Source organism: Protomyces lactucae-debilis, assembly GCF_002105105.1.
Source record: "Protomyces lactucae-debilis strain 12-1054 chromosome Unknown BCR37scaffold_2, whole genome shotgun sequence".
Lineage (NCBI taxonomy): Eukaryota > Fungi > Ascomycota > Taphrinomycetes > Taphrinales > Protomycetaceae > Protomyces > Protomyces lactucae-debilis.
In genome coordinates, this window is record NW_024467994.1 from 479,694 (window position 1) to 497,748 (window position 18,055).

General features: G+C 51.6%; 10 protein-coding genes across 10 annotated transcripts; 7 read left to right on the plus strand and 3 right to left on the minus strand.

Moving 5' to 3' along the window:
- Positions 1 to 1,433: 1,433 nt before the first annotated feature.
- Positions 1,434 to 2,216, plus strand: BCR37DRAFT_385443 (uncharacterized protein; the record flags this gene model as incomplete). The annotated part of the gene is made up of 1 exon (XM_040870355.1): positions 1,434 to 2,216. The coding sequence occupies one exon, from the start codon at positions 1,434 to 1,436 to the stop codon at positions 2,214 to 2,216; it is 783 nt and encodes a 260-aa protein (XP_040727861.1).
- A 120-nt stretch (positions 2,217 to 2,336) lies between these two features.
- BCR37DRAFT_343309 (cyclophilin family peptidyl-prolyl cis-trans isomerase Cyp1) lies at positions 2,337 to 2,807 on the minus strand (the record flags this gene model as incomplete). Its single annotated transcript, XM_040867493.1, has 1 exon — positions 2,337 to 2,807. The coding sequence occupies one exon, from the start codon at positions 2,805 to 2,807 to the stop codon at positions 2,337 to 2,339; it is 471 nt and encodes a 156-aa protein (XP_040727862.1).
- Positions 2,808 to 3,090: 283 nt separating this feature from the next.
- On the plus strand, positions 3,091 to 4,167 carry BCR37DRAFT_396613 (cell differentiation family, Rcd1-like-domain-containing protein; the record flags this gene model as incomplete). The annotated part of the gene is made up of 1 exon (XM_040871711.1): positions 3,091 to 4,167. The coding sequence occupies one exon, from the start codon at positions 3,091 to 3,093 to the stop codon at positions 4,165 to 4,167; it is 1,077 nt and encodes a 358-aa protein (XP_040727863.1).
- Positions 3,967 to 6,048, minus strand: BCR37DRAFT_133618 (uncharacterized protein). Its single transcript, XM_040866060.1, has one exon. It carries the CDS (start codon positions 5,906 to 5,908, stop codon positions 4,448 to 4,450), a length of 1,461 nt encoding a protein of 486 aa, XP_040727864.1. The 5' UTR covers positions 5,909 to 6,048; the 3' UTR covers positions 3,967 to 4,447.
- Positions 6,049 to 6,188: 140 nt separating this feature from the next.
- On the plus strand, positions 6,189 to 7,958 carry BCR37DRAFT_401800 (kinase-like domain-containing protein; the record flags this gene model as incomplete). The annotated part of the gene is made up of 2 exons (XM_040871858.1): positions 6,189 to 6,375; positions 6,430 to 7,958. The coding sequence occupies 2 exons, from the start codon at positions 6,189 to 6,191 to the stop codon at positions 7,956 to 7,958; spliced, it is 1,716 nt and encodes a 571-aa protein (XP_040727865.1).
- Positions 7,959 to 8,654: 696 nt separating this feature from the next.
- BCR37DRAFT_333157 (heat shock protein 9/12) lies at positions 8,655 to 8,852 on the plus strand (the record flags this gene model as incomplete). Its single annotated transcript, XM_040867087.1, has 1 exon — positions 8,655 to 8,852. A coding segment is annotated over one exon (198 nt), but the record flags the coding sequence as incomplete, so codon positions are not given.
- A 104-nt stretch (positions 8,853 to 8,956) lies between these two features.
- BCR37DRAFT_138945 (uncharacterized protein) lies at positions 8,957 to 12,228 on the minus strand. The gene is made up of 3 exons (XM_040866065.1): positions 11,872 to 12,228; positions 10,013 to 11,822; positions 8,957 to 9,955 (listed from the first exon to the last, which is right to left on the minus strand). Exons 1-3 carry the CDS (start codon positions 11,924 to 11,926, stop codon positions 9,043 to 9,045), a joined length of 2,778 nt encoding a protein of 925 aa, XP_040727867.1. The 5' UTR covers positions 11,927 to 12,228; the 3' UTR covers positions 8,957 to 9,042.
- Positions 12,229 to 12,531: 303 nt separating this feature from the next.
- On the plus strand, positions 12,532 to 14,133 carry BCR37DRAFT_385449 (uncharacterized protein; the record flags this gene model as incomplete). Its single annotated transcript, XM_040870356.1, has 1 exon — positions 12,532 to 14,133. One exon carries the CDS (start codon positions 12,532 to 12,534, stop codon positions 14,131 to 14,133), a length of 1,602 nt encoding a protein of 533 aa, XP_040727868.1.
- A 529-nt stretch (positions 14,134 to 14,662) lies between these two features.
- BCR37DRAFT_390731 (uncharacterized protein) lies at positions 14,663 to 15,550 on the plus strand (the record flags this gene model as incomplete). Its single annotated transcript, XM_040870902.1, has 1 exon — positions 14,663 to 15,550. The coding sequence occupies one exon, from the start codon at positions 14,663 to 14,665 to the stop codon at positions 15,548 to 15,550; it is 888 nt and encodes a 295-aa protein (XP_040727869.1).
- A 291-nt stretch (positions 15,551 to 15,841) lies between these two features.
- BCR37DRAFT_376366 (permease family-domain-containing protein) lies at positions 15,842 to 17,931 on the plus strand. The gene has a single exon (XM_040868580.1). It carries the CDS (start codon positions 16,038 to 16,040, stop codon positions 17,847 to 17,849), a length of 1,812 nt encoding a protein of 603 aa, XP_040727870.1. The 5' UTR covers positions 15,842 to 16,037; the 3' UTR covers positions 17,850 to 17,931.
- The last annotated feature ends 124 nt before the right edge of the window (positions 17,932 to 18,055 follow it).

The following is an 18,055-nucleotide window of genomic DNA, read 5'->3' on the forward strand; positions in this document are numbered from 1 at the left end:
TGAGCCGGAGAAGAGCGCTCAATGAGGATTTTTGCAAATAAGACGCTGTGCTGCGTTGCTTTTATGTCGGAGCGCAGCGAAAGAAGGCGGCGCGTCTGTGCTACGTTCTAGTACACTGAGGTAGACAAGAATCGACCTGGGCCAATGCGCGTCGTGTGCGCTAGTGGATGAGCTAGGCGTGAAGGGTGATTGTGTAGGCGAGGAGGGAGACCTGCTGCTGCTGTGTGCGCCCAAACATTCGTCAATTCTCAATTTCTCCCTCCCTTGAGCTCCAGTCCAGTGACACCGGGCCCGGCACAGGGGAAGAGCCCAGAGAACTCAGCCTTCAATTGTAGCAGGACTCAGACTTGGGCAAGCTACGACGATGGCTATGGCAGGCCTCTTGACGGGGACTTTTCAATTTTCAGGCGTCCCTCGAGACGCACGGTCTACTACGCTCATTCGTGACAAAGGCCACGGCTTATGAAGGTGTCTATTTCACTGGCCATGGCAAGCAGAGTCTGTCGGCCTGTCTTCGCCGACTGAGCAGGGCCGGCTATTCTTGGCAGATTCAGTTCCGCTTACCTAACCTGACCACAACTACACCTCTGAATGTCAAGTGATATTTTCGCTTGTGAGGCTTGCGGCATGCTCAATTCTTCGTTATACGCTCCTGAACTGCTGCAGCTGACAGAATTGAGTTTCCTCTTGCGAATGATGCTGGGCATACTTTCAACAGGTTCAGGCCATTGATGAAGGCCACGCTGATTCCTGAAGCCTGATGCTCTAGCCGCCAAGGTTCACATTATTCGATCGTACTGTACCTATTGAATGACCCTGACCACTTCCCCAACTCGCGAAGCTCGTTATCGTATTTCGAATCTGGAGCGACCCCTGAATGCAACAAACCTTGGACTTGGCTAAGTGTGTTGAACCGCGACGCACTAAGCCGGCCTGCAGCACAGCACCTGTCGTCTATTCTCTAGTATGTCGCATCGCTCGAAATGACTGTCATATACGCTTCCAAGTTTCTACCAGCGTTGAGCTTCCGTCAAATTCGTTCCCGGAGGCGTGACGATCGCTTCATGATAGTACATCACAATGTCGCATCTGTTATCGTTCGCTGTCCGAAGCGCGTGACCCGTGGACTAATTGGCCTTCAGGGGCTGTCTATCGCAAGGGCCCTTAAAGGGTCGACAATGCCCGGCTTGTATCCTCAACAAAGACTTCCAGTATGAAGCCAATCCTCATGAGTCTGGCTGGTCAGCCTCTGTTTCTGTGCGATGACCTTTCTCCCACACACTTCCCTCCTGTGCCTAGAGTACTCATCCTCTTTCCAGCCGACCCAAGGCCTTGCTCTTATATATGGAAGGACCGGCTACTGCAAGGAATGTCCCATCCTCACTTTGAAGAGTACACGCGGAATTGCCTCGACATCGACGAGACGTCAATCAATGGGCCTACTGGTAGACCGCCCACACGACGATGCCATGCTAACAACAGATCCCAAAGCTGATGAATTGAATTGTTTCATCAGTACGTTCAACAATGCGCATAATCTCGTTTCACCAGCCGACACAGACACTGGTGGTCGCCGCGGCCCTTGGATTGCATATAGACCCAAGATTGACAACAATTATTACTCCTGTGGACACTACATGCTCTTCTGTGAGAAGAACAATCCAGACGCCAAGACCAGAAGCTACTACAATCTGCCAAATTTTCGTGGCTACGACAATCACTGCTTCTTCAAGAATGTCGCCGGCTTGTCCTTTGCCGTTTGCCTCACCAAAGACAAGAAGGATCTCAATCCCCGCAAGATTGTGGACGTGGTATTCCCATTCGATGGACCGGTCACGGGAGACAATGCCGGTGGTGTTGATAACCAGTGGCATCTCAGCTACAGGATGGACCAGATAATGGAGGTCAAAGGCCAGAATCTGCGACCTACACTCGATCCGAAAGCGGTTGGCGAACGCAAATGCTTCATGTCTCTCGCCGAGTCGGGCATGCCTGGGAAATATTTCAAAATGGACCAACAGTCGAATCAGGCTTACTCACTTTACTGCACGAATGCTGTCGGCGACATGACGAACTTGCCAAAACCAAATTGGAGGGGTTTGTACAATTTGTGTTATTGGGAGGTCAAGGATGAGATGTCAGCCTTTCCAAGCAAAGATCTGGCGTGGCCAGGCACTTTTGTGACATGCGTTGTGTTTGAAAAGGAGGAAAAGTGACGCAAAGCGACAGAGAAGGAGTACACAAGTCTCTTGTAGATGCGCTTGTGAAGCGGGACTAGGGTGCGTGAATAGTTATGCAGCTCACACCAGCACGAGCAGATCATACCGCAAATGAGACTATCCTTCAACTGTAGCCCCAGTGATGACCAAATCTTGCACAGGCTTGTCGTTGGCGTCCACAGCCACAAGTCCCATCCGCTCAACCACGCGCATGCCATTCGTGACGCGCCCAAAGATCGTGTGTTTGCCATCCAGCCAAGGTGTCGGTGCAAGTGTAATGAAGAACTGTGAACCATTGGTGTTGGGCCCACTATTGGCCATACTCAAGATACCTGCGCCTGTATGCTTGAGTTGCCCATCAATTTCATCCTCAAATTTGGTGCCGTAGATGGACGAGCCTGAGCGGCCGGTGCCTGTTGGATCACCGCCTTGGATCATAAAGTCCTTGATGACTCGATGGAAGATGACATTGTCATAGTACCCACGGCGAGCGAGTTCTGCAAAGTTCTTGCAAGTCTTGGGAGCATGTTGGGTGTAGAGCTCGAATGTGACGGGGCCCATGGTCGTGTTGAGCGTAACGAGCGACATGACTGCCTCTATATAGCAGCAGTGAGCTGGGCACGAGCAGAGTAAGCAGAAGGAAGACTATATAGCTTGTAGACTCCAATGTAGAGAGAGTACTTTCTCCTGTCGACGTGTTCCTGACTGGCTGCACGTGTACTCTTGACCGCGTAGCAGCAGACAAGGCGCAAGACATACAAGACAAGACACTCGACACGGAACCATCGCTCGCAGCTCGGAGACCTTTCATAGACCGCACGCTAGATACATCGGAGGAGAGAGGGCATACCATCCACATCAAGCCCTTTCGATGATCCAATCCGGCCCCTTTTCACAGTCAACCACCGGGTATGTCCATCAAACCCATCTGCCGGCGCCGACGCCTGTGCTAGAGCACGCAGCTGCGTACCGAGCAAGCAATAGTGCATCACCCGCTCTATCGAGTATTGCGGGACAAGCGGGTCAATCTCACGTTGGATCGCAGCCGCTACAGGGGAAGCAGCAAGCACCAACGACGGCCGGTAGCGGCAATACCATCCCAACCGCTGGAGCAGCACCAACGGACTACTCTCGCGTCTACAGCTGGATTCAAGATTTACTGAGCACCCATCCAAACAACTCTGCGCGTCGCGAAGCAGCGCTGCTCGAGCTGTCCAAGAAGCGCGAAAACTTTGACGACTTGGCATTGATTCTGTGGAATGCATACGGCGTCATGACTTCGCTGCTGATTGAAATTACGGGAGTCTATCCGCTGTTGGATCCGCCAGTGTTGACAGTACAGGCGAGTAATCGCGTATGCAATGCGCTTGCTTTGCTTCAATGCGTTGCATCGCACCCGCAGACTCGCAGTCATTTCCTCAATGCACACATACCGCTCTTCCTCTACCCTTTCCTCAATACGACGAGCAAAGCGAGACCCTTTGAGTACCTGCGACTGACCAGTCTTGGTGTCATTGGCGCCCTTGTGAAAAATGACTCTAGCGAGGTCATTAGTTTTTTGCTCAGTACAGAAATCATTCCGCTATGCTTGCGCATCATGGAGACTGGTTCGGAGCTGAGCAAGACAGTCGCCATCTTTGTGACGCAAAAGATCTTAAATGATGAAGGCGGACTGGCTTACATCTGCCAAACATACGAGCGTTTCTATGCCGTTGGCACAGTGCTGTCTAACATGGTGCAGCAGCTGACAACCACACAGGCTGTGCGTCTTCTCAAGCATGTTGTGCGGTGCTACCTCCGTCTGAGCGACAATGCTCGTGCTAGAGAAGCACTCCGGCAGTGTCTTCCCGAACCACTTCGAGACGCAACATTTTCCATGGTCCTCAAGGACGATGTGGCTACAAAACGAGCTCTTGCCCAGCTTTTGATGAATCTCAGCGACCAGTGATTCAACACGTCACGAACATTCTACGTTCTTGTACAGCTTTTATCGAATAAAGCATACCAACACCAGCATTATCATCCTATCATCTCGCACAACACTCAGCGGTCTTTCTTTTTTTTTTTTTTGTCTTTTTGGCTTTGTTTCGTTTTCTTCTTGTAACGGGAGGAGGCAATTGCAGGATAAGATTGCAATCCTGTCGAGGCGAGGTCTCCATACGTTTTCTTGCTCACAAAGGACGTCTTCTTTATATTACAAATGACATACATACTGCTACCCATGACAATCAATGGCCAACTTTGGTAGACTGTGCAAGCTTGATTGTGTGGTTGAGAAATTCATCAGCACCACCGTGCTTGACGATGATTGTCTTACACAATGCGAGCAAGCGTGCATGACGCCCATGAGCGCGTTCGGCAATGGGAACGCCGATGTCCTCTACAAGCCACCGTTGCATCGCTACAAGCGCCTTATTGCGCGTCGATGGAATACGCAAAGCTTCTTGTAACGTGACAAAACCAAGTGCTGTACAGACTTGCTGTAGAAATGCAACATACGCTGCATAGCGTCCACCTCCCTCTGCCTTCCCTTTCGTGACTGAGCCCGAGTGCTTTGCGCCTGAGAAGATATGCATGCAGCATGGAATGATCAAGAAGCCTGGTACATCCATCAATGCCACTTCTTCTCCATCTCGGATGGGTAGGTCGCCTTCTGGTACGGTCGACAACGCGGACAAGACGGGGATCCAAGGTGTCAATTCATCAGCATGGTTGCCAATCAAGAATTCATCACTGCGGAAGATGCCGTCGTGAATATGCGAGGAGCGGATGACCTCAGACATGAAGCATTGTGGCTGCAGGATCATCTCCTTGAGTTGTGCTTGTCCCTGGGGACTGTAGAGGCCACTCGACCATGATTTTCTAGCACGCAAGTCAAAGCCATACCCAAGTTTGCCTTCCTGAACAAGCAAATCCACAAGAAGCCCATTGCCACAACCGACGTCGACAAAGCGTATTGGATGTTTTTTCGCAAACGGTTGACACTTCCATAGTTCAAGTAGAAATGCAGTAATGCAAAGATCTTCAAAGACGTGCTTTCCCGGGTCAGTCTTTTCAATCCAACCTTGGTAGTAGCGCGCGGCATAGGTTCGTTTGAGCCGTTGGTTTGCATCTTGGAATGCATCCCGTGGAACGATGAGATCGTGATGAACTCGTTTCTGGTAGTCGTTTGCATGTCCTGTTGCATGCTTGACAATGATTTGAAGCAGCATGCGAAGTGTTCGATTCAAGCGATCATCCGCGAAAGAGTTTGACAAGGGCTCGTAGGCAATACTGCACGCAAGCTCGTCGTAGTGAAATGCCAATGCTGCGACTTTTGGATGGTAGAACGGAATGGAAGTGAGATCAAGCGGCCTGAAGACCACAAGCATCGCGCCAGAATCCTCGCTATTGAAAAAGAAGCAATCTTGCAGCATATCCGTATCTAGCGCTGGCCTTCTCGGCAAGATGCGTCGATGCATTCGATGCGTCAGGGTATAGCCAGGTATGTTTTCATCAGAAGATGTCTCAGTAGCTAGAATCTCTGCACGCAAAATGGCACTAGACGTCCGTTCTGGGAATTGCACAAGCTCATGCAAGGTCTTCTCAAAATGGTGCTTCTTGAAGACCGGCCGCTCAATGTGCCAAGCCTTCAAGAAGCGCTGGTCAAAAAGGCAGTGCCCCTGTAACTCCTTGATTTCTCCTTGCATGGCATGATCCGCGTTTGCGTCAGTCTTCTTCCTGATTGGAGCTAATGCTATTCTCAGCTCAGCCGTTGACAGCAGACGTCAGGAGTACGGCGAGTGACGATGGACAGTGCCGAGCGATGATGGCCTGTGCAAAGGTGTCGTCAGCGGAGCACAACAAAAAGCGCGAAACGAAGCGACTCCAATCGAGACCACTCTTCCGTCAATTACCATCACAAGGGAGCCTTTCTCTCTTCTCTCATATCCAAACCAACGATAAAGACGCCAGAAAAGCGACACCACGATGAACTTTGACAATCAGGTCAACAAATCCTCAGAAGAAGGCGCAACGTCCCCAACAAAACGCACCTCACGCGCCCTCTTCGACTCGCCCAAAGCAACGGCTGCCGTGACGCACGCCCTTTCCGCCATCAAACTCTCTCCCAAGAAGATAGACCCGGTGGGGTCCCGTGGCTCGCCTAGTCCGACACGTATCGATTACGGAGCGTCTCGCGTCGCTGTTGATCGGTCACCGACGCGTTCAGGACTCGGTGCACTTCGGGGTCAACACGCTTCCACGCAAAGCAGCCAGAGCACCAGCACGAGTACCAGTCAATCGGGTGAGAAGCGCAGAAATGAAATTGAAGTCTTGCGAGAGTTATCGGAGGAGGAGTTGGCTATTATTCGGGGTCGTGAATCAAAACGACTTGCAACCATGTCGCAGTTGTACTTTTTGGATCATTACTTTGATTTGCTCAAGTACTTGAATAATCGACGACTACGCACAGATGCATTCCATGCACAGCATGATGGACTCGATGAAGCACAACGAGGACAGCTCTGGAAACAGCAGTGTGGCCGTGAACGCGCCTACTTGCGCAAAAGACGCACAAAAGTCAAACATGGCGATTTCAAGATCCTGGCTCAAGTGGGACAAGGTGGCTATGGTTCTGTGCATCTAGCGCAAAAACGAGATACCAAGGAGATTGTTGCATTGAAGGTGATGAGTAAAGCGCTGTTGCACAAGATGGATGAGATTCGTCACATTTTGACTGAACGCGACATCTTGACGAATGCAAAGAGCGACTGGCTCGTCAACTTGCTTTATTCGTTTCAGGATACGCGAAATGTCTACTTGGCCATGGAATATGTTGCCGGTGGCGACTTTCGCACACTGCTCACCAACTCGGGTGTCTTGCATGATCCACACGCTCGCTTCTACATTGCAGAGATGTTTTTGTCTGTGGATGAGTTGCATAAGCTCGGTTACATCCACCGTGACTTGAAACCAGAGAACTTTTTGATTAGTGCCACGGGGCACATCAAGCTGACTGACTTTGGATTGGCTAGTGGTATGATCAACAACCAAAAGATTGAGAGCATGCGCGTCAAATTGACGCAAGCTGGGGAAGCGAGGGAGATGGGACAGTACTCGACACTGGATCGTCAGAACATGTACCGCTCGTTGCGTGCGCGTGAGCCAACGCTAGCGTATAGTGTTGTGGGTTCTCCTGATTACATGGCGCCCGAAGTGCTCAAAGGTCTGGAGTACAACCATACGGTCGATTACTGGTCACTGGGATGCATGTTGTTTGAGTGCTTATCAGGCTACCCACCGTTTAGCGGTGAAAGTGTCAATGATACGTGGGCCAACCTCAAGAATTGGCGTGCTGCACTCAAACGACCACACTACGATGCACCGGAACATCAAGAGTTCAACTTGCGTGATGAGGCATGGGAGCTGATTACGGCTGTTGTGTGCAGTGACCGACGTCGCCTACAAACGCTGAGTGAGGTGCAACGGCACGTCTACTTTTCTGGGTTCGACTTTAAGGGGCTACGCAGCATGAAGGTGCCATTTAAGCCCAAGTTGGCAAGTGAAACGGATCATGGCTACTTTGACGATTTCGAGAGTGCGGAGGATATGAGCAAGTACAAGGAGGTGCATGACAAGCAAGCTGCGATTGAGAAGTTGGCTGAACGTGGGAATGGCATGAAGAAGACTGCATTTGTTGGGTTTACGTATAAGCACGGCAAGACTGGGGATATGAGCCAGTTTGATACGATGCTGTAGGTTAGCAGGTATGTGTTTTAGTTGAGTTTTGGCTGCTCATCGACTGATTATGAGCCTGGATTGTAGTCATTCTTGTAACTTCAATGCAGACTCAGGGTCAATGTAGAATGGTTGAGCATGGAAGTCGATGGAAGTGAGTCAGAGTGAGTCAGTCGAAGCCTCGGGACAGAAACTCGCTTCTTCCCTTGTGTGACGTCAGATGTGGCAATGTGGCTGGTGATGCCAAGTAACTCCAGCGGAATAGATACAGTAGTAGATACAGCAGAGAGAGAGAGAGAGAATAGATGGAAAGACTGAGTAGCAGCTCAATGGACCTCTAGACTCTCATCTGCCATCAGACCTACTACTGCTGCTGCTACTGCTGCTTCTACTGCTCCTGTAGACCGGGCGCTGGCGGACTGACTCGCCTTCTCCACGTCGACTCCTGAGCATTCCAGGCTTCTACGTCATTTTCCCTCGTCACAACCTCACAGCGCCCTATATAAGCTGCCTCACTCCCTCTGTCCACCGTCTCCTCATCCTACACACAAGTAGACTCACACATACACACACACATCTACAAACATGTCCAACAACCTCAACTCCAACACCAACAAGGCACAGGGCGAGGCAAAGTCCCTCGTTGACCAGGCATCCGAGATGGCTTCCAACGCCTACAACGCCGTGGCAGACACCCTCACTGGCTCTGGCAACGGTATCTCCGACACCGGACGCAAGGACACCCACTCCAAGATCGGAGACAAGCTTCAGCCAGACTCCTCCAAGTCGACCCTCGACAAGGCCGGTGATGCCATCACTGGTGCTGCCGACAAGGTTGCTCGCGATGTCGTCCCTGACTCGCAAAAGTCCACTGGCCAGTCTCTCTCTGACAAGGTCTCGCGCGCCACCGACTAAAGTGCTTCTCTCTTTCATGAGATCTCTGCCAGTCTAAACGACCCTACACGCACTCAAACGACCCTGCATTGGGCATGAAAAGACGAAACTTTCATAGCAAACTTAATCCTTTCACGATGATACTTCCTCTGCCTTTCTTATGTGTGCTCTTAATTGATGTTCGCCTATTGATATTGTACATACTCCGTATCTATCGTTGCTGCTGGTCATATGCAGGGACTGCATGCTGCGTGTAATACTCCACAGGCACCGGGTAATACTGCTGTTGCTGTGGTTGCTGCTGCTGCTGATGTCCCTGCATGACACCCAATGGAGGCAGTGGTAACGCACCATGAACATAATGATGCTGCTCCTGCGTTGCTGGTGCGTGTTGCATCGTAGGGTGCAAGACACCACCTCCATCACTACTCGTCTGGTCCGTAACACGCCCATGACTATGCAACGACATACGTCGTACATTACCCTGTTGCTGCTGTTGCTGTTGCTGGGCTGCAAGTCCATTCATCATAGGACCATATCCAACCAACTCACCGCCATGTTGCCCCAACATCCCTGGATCTTGCAACATAGGGTACCCTTGCTGTTGACCATTCAGTCCAATTGGTGGCTGCATATCGTATTTAATCCGTGGTGAATCATCTTGTCCAGGACCACCAAGTCTTTGTCGTTTTACGCCATGAGCAGGCGCAGAGGTGATGTTCTGTAAGACTTGTTGTTGTCCTCCAGACCCCAAATGCATGCTCAAACTCGAAGGTACACCATACCCATGCTGTTGCTGTTGTTGTCCATAACTGCCTGCAAACGCACTATATTCCATCAACGACGTTGCAGAACCAGTCGTATGTTGTGATCCAGCAGGTGAATCACCACTCTCCTGACCAACCATCAAGTCTGGCGGTGCAGACCGTTTCTCACCCATGCCATTCCGCATGATACCTCCGATTTGTAAGGGTGAAGAGGAAGAGGAGGTGGGTAGCTGCGAAGGCGGTGCAAGGAGACCATTATACCCATGCACTGCTGCTGAACTCGACAATAAACTCGCACTCGCACTAGCAAGGGCTGCAGCAGGCGCTATTATTCCAGGTGATAGGAGGGTTGGTTGAGTTGCTGGTAGTGGTGGAGGTGGTGGTGTGGCAGCACTACTCGCTGCACCTGTGGATGTTGCCGTTCCTGATCCTGGCATGGCCATACGATGGAGCTGTTGATGTTGCGTCGGTGGTGCAATATGTCCCAACAATGTATTTCCTGTGGCCGTTGCTCTGTCTTGATCAGAGGCAACATTACACAAGATACCCTTCATCAAGTCACCCCAGTCAGCTTCTCCATGCAGACTATTGCGTCTTGGTCGATCGAGCTGGTGTCGTGAAAATGTACGAATCTCCTGAGGCAGCTCACTCAGCTGAAGCGGTTGTACAGAGCCCATGTGAGCAACTGCAAAGGCACACAGAGATTCATAGGAACTAGCAAGATTGCCACCGATGCCAGAAAGCGCAGTCATGGTAGTCAGAGCAGTGCCAGTATGATGCATAGCGACTGCCGTCTCCGCCAAGATGTTGCGGAACGTTGGGTAATCGCGTTTCCGCATTGCATCGAGTTCCTTATGAAAAGAGGCATCCATGTGCGCCCAGATTAATGCAACAGATGCAATGTAAAGCGCAGGGATCTGTACAAGATCCACAGAGATTTGCGAGGACTTTTGTACTTGCTTGTGCATTTGCGTAATGAAACCAATCGCAGCACGTCGTAGTCGGTAAATGTGGTCGATGCTCCGAAACTGCCGTAGGGAATTCGGACGATACAGCACGAGCCTGACAATATTGATTTCGCCCATGAGCATTTGTTTTGCAGGCGAGCTAAGACTACGCTCGATGCCTTCAAGAACGAGCTCCTGCTTTTGTGTAAGTTGCTCGATGACCGTGCCTGGCATCTTGAGCTGTAAGTACGTATCGATGATGCGTGTCTGCAACGCCATCCGCGTCAAGAAGATCTCTCCACGATCTGGCAAATCTTGGATTTTGGCCGGTTTCTTGGTGGTAATGTAGCGCTCGTCCACCTCAAAGTCGCGGTTGGTAGCGAGTGCGATATAGCGATCTAGAAAGATGATACCCCAGAACAGTCGTCTGCGGTCTTCGTTGCAGTTTTCCTCGAGGTGGAAGCCCATAGACGTTACTGAGCGGCACAAGACGCCTGACAAGTACCAGCCGTCGAGTCTGCTGGGCATAAACATGGCAAATTCGAGCATCAGTAAGGTTGCCTGCATGCCATCGATCGAGTCCACCTCATAAGCAGCATATAAACCAGCTGTGCTGAATAAACGCAAGGCATTGTGCGATTCAACGGAAGAAGCGTTGCGCGATATGGTCGCTGTTGAGATCGCCATGGCCATCAGGACCAGGAAGATTTGATTGTTTGAAGCTGTCCGTGGTACGGCGCAGTACTGCTCCAGAGCACGCTTCAAGTCGTTGACAACGATAAAGGGAAGAATCGGATAAACAGCACGCAAGTAGCGTTGCACAAGTGGTTGGACCAAGTCCTTGCCAGGCAATTCTCCAAGAGGCCCCGTCTCGTCGCGCCATCCAGAAAAGCCAGTCATGGCCTTCATGAAGGACCATTTTTCAAGTCCGTTGCAAACGAGGACTGAGCTCGAGGGCCCGTCGACCATGCCACGTACCTCTGTTAGGATTGCATCGAGATCTGCCGCTGAATCGCTCAGCACTTGTGGCAACTCCTCCGGCATCTCCCACAGATCTTGCTCATTCTCCTCCATCATCGGGTCAATAGGAATCTGCGGCGGCGGTGGTTCGGTATTCTCAAGTGTCCTGATGCGTTCTTGTAGATAGGACACATAGCTGCGGCCCTGACTCGAAGACTCTTCAGACAAGATGGAACACTCGTTGGCGCGACTAAACTTGATGCATCCTGAGCACGGCGCGCCTCCGTCACATTTGATTTTGCGTTTGCGACAAAAGACTGAGTTGTGAGCAAACAGTACAGATGATAGAGTATAGGATGGGCTTACCACATGCCAGACGAATGCCAGAGACGACCAAGTTGCCGCGAAACTCGGGCTCCATCCCGGACCGTCGTGTAGCCCTTGTGCGCACTTACAACACGGTGTCGCCTCGGGGATGGCCTCTACTTGTTGTCGTTGGCAAGTGTCACTGTGTCAGTGGAGCTCTCTCGTCGATAATACGCGGCGTTGGGGGATATCGATCGAGATGAAGAGGACTCTCCGTCTTGCTCCCAGTCCACTTTAAAAGGCGGAATAAAAAGTCCGTACCAGGGGCGCAGCTCTTCTAGGTGGAGTCAGGCGGCGGCTAGCAACTCAGTCACTGACACACGGGCACGGCAGCGACCCCTTCTTCGAGACACAATCTCTGGTATGTGGAAGCTACTGAGCCGCCAATCTAAGACGTTGATCTAGCACAGACTGCGCACAATAGAAGTATAGCAAGCTGGGGAAGTGTCTGTGTGCCTTGGATCTGGGCTGGTAAAGATGTCTCGGAGCAGAAATTTTAGGCGATGCCGTCTCGTGGCGAAGCTTCTAGGCCTCAAACCAGATCTTGACCAGGAGACTCCCCTCTTGCTCAACAACTACATATACATTTGAGAGACTATAGCTTGCATGCTAGTGCTCGAGCTCTGATTTTCTGCTACTGCTGTTGCTTCTTTGTGCATAATGACATCTCAAGCGCATGATGCCGCAAGTGCGCAGGCACGGCGCCAGAATCAAGCAAACGATGCTACTCGTAATCCGCCAGCTGGCACACGCTTCATAAGTAGCTGCGTCCGTTGCAGACGTCGAAAGATCAAGTGTGACGCTGGTCTGCCTTCCTGTCATGCTTGCAAGGATGCTGGCGTCGACTGCATGTTTCACGATGCCGAAGCCGGTACTGAAGTAAAACGCGACTTCATCCTCGGTCTTGAGGATCATCTGACGCATTTGATGCACGATCACGGTATTCAAGTTAACACTGCTGAATCGCGTCGCCAGGTGCGCAAAGAAGCGCCTAATGTTCTCGAGTCTGAGACAGACTCCTCTGTTGGCTTTTCGTCGGGCTACCCCATTTTGCGAAGCTTGCTGGCCAATGCCGACTTGCCCGCTGCAACGCCGTGGCCACACATGACCTATGACAATTGGCTCCGTCAGCTTGCTTCACGGCCACAGACCGCAACTCTGCCGATGCCGACCAAAAAGACCATGGCCACCATTTGTGCCATTTACAATAAAGTCTTTGAGCCGCTCTACCCAGTCTACACTTGGCCAGAAATTCGAACGATGCTGAACGAAGTCTATCTCAATGGCCAAGTCACTCGACGCGATATCAGCGATCACACCTTGTTTTGCTTCCCAATCATATACGCACATGGCGTGGACCTCGCCAATAGAGTCGACAATAGCGTGGAATCTATCTTTGTCCAGGCACTGACATTTTCAAAGCTTGGATACCCTCAGCTTTTGCAAAATCCAGATATACGTTCGCTGAAGAGCTTGATCTTCATGAATATGTCTGCGCATGCTAAAGAGCTACCGACACCACTTTGGCACGGCTCAGGTATGGCGATGCGGACGTGCTACGATCTCGGCTTCCACCTGGCTACAACGGGTCAAGCGTCCCAAGCAAATGAAGTGGTGGATGAGCAGACAAAGAGACGGCTCTTTTGGCTCATCTACTGTATGGATCGTGGCCTCTGTATGTTACTAGGACGTCCGCCTTCGTACCAGGTTGTTCCCATCACTCGACCGTACCCAGAGGGTGTCTCTCAGCAATTTCTAGCGCGCATCAAGATTCGACAAATACAAAGCGAGATTATGCACCGCCAGGCCCTCTCCAAAAATGCAGCTGGCTCAGAGAGTGATGCGGAGAAAATGGAGGACAAGCTCCACAACTGGGTCTCACAAACATCTACTCTGGAAGAACAAGTTCAGTACTGCAATACAGTTCTATTATTGTATCGACCAGACATCATGCGTGGCTCTCAGCGTGCATGTCTCAGATCCCTCGAGTGCTGCTTACAGAGTCTCGAGGTCTACAAGACTCAGGCGTGCGAATTTGCAGTCGTCGAAGGCACACTCGTGACGCACATGCTCTTTGTCAATGTCATCACGCTTCTCTATCTGTACCGCGAATCTGCGGAAGTGCGTCAGCGGCTGCCGTATCAGGCATTGGAGCAGCGTATTCGTGAGATTCGGTTGGTATTCCGGGCTCTGGGTAGACGCTGGTCTGTCTCTCGCGATAATCTCAAGCTTGTGGATGCAATCTTTGAGCGGCTACGATGAGTCTAGTATTTCAAGTGGACTCGGATTTGACATAGAGAAGCTCTTCTGGTTCGTGTCGTTCATGGTAAATATTTGTAAATCATGTGTCAGTAGCCAATAATTGCTCACTTGATTTAGACCGATCTTTAGCATTCGTGAGAAGCACATCAATGCCTGGAATATGGAAGGACAGGTCACCTGCTCAGGCCGGCTAAGTACGATCTGACCACTGCAACTCATACAGATATATATTCAGATGGCTGTGCCTTGACAAGCGCACATCACGTGGACGTTCAGCGTCCGTCGAGTGGTACAAGTCAGCCAGACCTTCATCAAAGCGTATTCAAGCTCTAGTACTGAGCGTGCTTGCAAAGCAGGAATCCCAATGCTACAGATTATGGTGTAGACAGCACTCACACAGAAATCGGTTCAGTGGCAGGAAATCGGTCCGCATTCAGATGAACCCGAACTCAATTCAGGTACCTGACCAACCCTTTTGGCGAAAATATCAGCTACTTTCGAGGACTGCTGACATGCTACAAGGGTAGATATGATCTACAAACTTCTCGAAGATGTAAAGAAGCTTCAACCTCCCCGGGTCTCTATTGCACCGACCATCTTTCTACACACTCTCTTTTGGCGCGACAAGATGCACTTCACACTCGTTCAACTCACAACACTCGCCTTGCTTGGCCTCTCAGCATCAGCGGCACCTGCACCGGATGGTGGCCCATTTGTGAACTCTGTTCGTCCTGTGGCCGGTGCGCCAGGCGAGTACTCTGGTGCAGCGCCAGTTCCAGCGCCCATTGTCCCAGTACCGGCTGCAACAGCCCAAGCAGCCGTTGTTCAAGCCGCTAGTGACGCTCCTCCAGCCTTTGTTGGCGATGGCCCACAACCCGCTGTTCTCTACAATCCCGCCAACGACGATTCAGCGCGCGTTCAAGCTGCAGCTGCTGCTGCGGCCGCCGCCTCGACACCTGTCGCAATCGCGCCGATTGCTCCAGCTGCCCCTGCTTCTGCAGCTGGTGGTGTCATCAATCCACAGACTTTGGTACAACCAGCACCGAATGCAGCGCCCGTCGGCGACGCAAGCGCCATTGTTCGCGCTGCCGCAGCATCAGCTAATGCCATCGCTGCCGCGGCTGCCGTTGCTGCTGCTGCCTCGCAGGTCGCAGGAAAACCTCAAGCACTGACCACAACAGCTGTTGCACAGCCTCGAGTATCAACGGCTGCTACTTCGTCAACACGCTCTGTCAGAACAGTAAACATGACCACGACACTTTGCAGCGCATGTGGCGTGCCGACTGCAACAGTCGTTGCGAATGCGCCCGTCGTGTTTACGGGAGCAGCGAGCAGTGTCAAGGCTAGCCAGGGTCGACTGTCTGTTATGGTCGGCCTTGCAGTGGGTGCCATTGCGGCATCCGGCCTCTTCTTGTAGGCTCTGCTATTGAACCACGTAGTACCCTAGCGAGCATAATCATGTCATGAACGAACCTCGGAATGTCGCTTGATTGACACAATTAGATTGCAGGTTAATGCATGTATGATGTATGTCACAGACTCACAGTATGTGAACTTGGGTCGCTTCGGAGATGCCCGTCTGAGGCTGACAGGCTGACAGCTCGATCGCTATCTTTGCGGGGAGCTGCAATCAAGGCAGCCAGTGTATTAGACCATGCATCGGCCTCTGCGAAGTAGAAGCGAGCTTGTGGCCCTGACATCGGAGGAGGCCGAGATACCAGGCCGGTGCCTGCTGAGTGAGCCCGCCAAGCGTAGGATGGTCCTGGACGGTGGAGGCCTCGGGTAAGTTGAGCAATCAAGCGACCGCTGCGAAAGATAAGAAACTTTTGCATTTCGCATAGAAAAGGCCCCGACCGCCGTCCCCTCCTGGACCACTGCTCACACGACGTTACACAAGTGACAAGATGGCCCGCTGGATGGACAGTCTCAACAGATCAGTAGCGAGGAGTTTTGTCGGACGCTACTTTAGGCTCTCAGGTAGTGGCCATGCCCTCTCTCGGGAAGGCTCGCTCTTCACGACCGAGCTGCGGGCTGGCCTGACCACTTTTGCCGCCATGGCCTACATCATCTCTGTCAATTCCACCATTTTGACAGACTCAGGTGCTACTTGCGTTTGCGAGTCCACCGCTGCGGATCCAATTTGTGTCACCAACGAGGCATATGCTGCTTGCTTGCAGATTGTTCGTCGTGATTTTGTCACAGGTACAGCAGCCATCGCTGCTTTGACCACCGTCTGTATGGGTCTCTTTGCCAATATGCCTATTGCTCTTGCCCCAGGGATGGGTCTCAATGCATACTTTACCTATAACGTCGTCGGCTTCCACGGCACCGGTCCAGTCAGCTACAAGCTCGCGTTGACTGCCGTCTTTGTCGAAGGATTCATCTTTGTCGCTCTTTCTCTTCTTGGTCTTCGTCAATGGCTGGCTCGTGCAATTCCAGCCAGTATCAAACTTGCTTCGGGTGTCGGCATTGGCTTGTATCTTGCTCTCATTGGCATGGGCTACTCGGCTGGTATCGGCGTTGTCACGGGTGCTACAGCAACTCCCCTCGAACTCGCTGGATGTCTCGAGTCGGATCTGGTGGACGGCGTCTGTCCGTCCTTTAGCAAGATGCGCAATCCGAGATTGTGGATTGCTGTCTTTTGCGGCGGCTTCTTGACAGTCATGCTGATGCTTTACCGCATCAAGGGGGCCATCATTGCTGGCATCCTTCTTGTCAGTGCCATCAGCTGGCCCCGATCAACCTCATTCTCGGCATTCCCTCACACACCACTCGGCGATTCCAACTTTGATTTTTTCAAGAAAGTCGTCTCTTTCCACGGTATCGAGAAGACACTCTTACAGCAAGAGTGGAATTTGGGCGGTGCTGGAGGTCAATTTGCTCTGGCACTCATCACTTTCTTGTATGTCGATATCTTGGATTGTACCGGTACATTGTACTCTATGGCTCGTTTCTCCGGCGCCATTGACGAGCGGACGCAGGACTTTGAGGGCAGTGCCACAGCATACCTGGTCGATGCATTTGGTATCTCCATTGGCTCTCTCTTTGGTCTGTCTCCAGTCACTGCATTCATCGAGTCGGCCAGTGGCATTTCCGAGGGTGGCAAAACTGGTTTGACTGCTGTGACAACCGGTATCTGCTTCCTCATCAGCTGTGTCGCTTTCGCGCCCATATTCTCCTCCATCCCGCCATGGGCAACAGGATGTACGCTCATCATTGTTGGTGCACTGATGAGCAAATCAGCTGCACAAATCAACTGGAAGTATATGGGCGACGCTATTCCTGCCTTCTTGACTCTTGCAGTCATGCCATTCACCTATAGTATTGCTTACGGTCTCATTGCTGGTATTGTCAGCTATGCTGTCATCAACACGCTCGTCTGGGTCCTTGAAAAGGTCTCAGGTGGACGCATCACCCCACCTGGCAAAGAGGATAAGGAGCCATGGACCTACAAGATCGAGGGCGGTGTATTGCCGCCCTGGCTGACGCGTGCTGTCAGGGGTCAACGCGACTTTTGGGTAGACCATGATCAGCTTGCCAAGGCAAAGCACGTTCGAGAGGAGCCCGGCAGCAACGAATCAATGTTTAGGCATCAGCATGAGATGGACTCTTATGACGGCAAAGCAGCTGCAGTCTTGACTGGAGCAGAGTTGACGATGCCAGATGCAGGCAGTAATTCGAGTCATTCGACCAAGAAGGCCACAGATATTGTGTAGATTTCGCTTTGTAGTCCATTGCACATCTTGGAATATCCTCCATTCATAACCTCTCGCGAAGTCACGATCACAGTCGCTCAATAACCTTCTAGGACTGTACTTGCTCAAACTCCACGAAACATCCTAAATCAAGCACAATTTGGCACCCCTTGAAAGCGTTGTTCGAAGAGCGCCACAAAGCATAGCACCTCGACAGCGAATGTCAA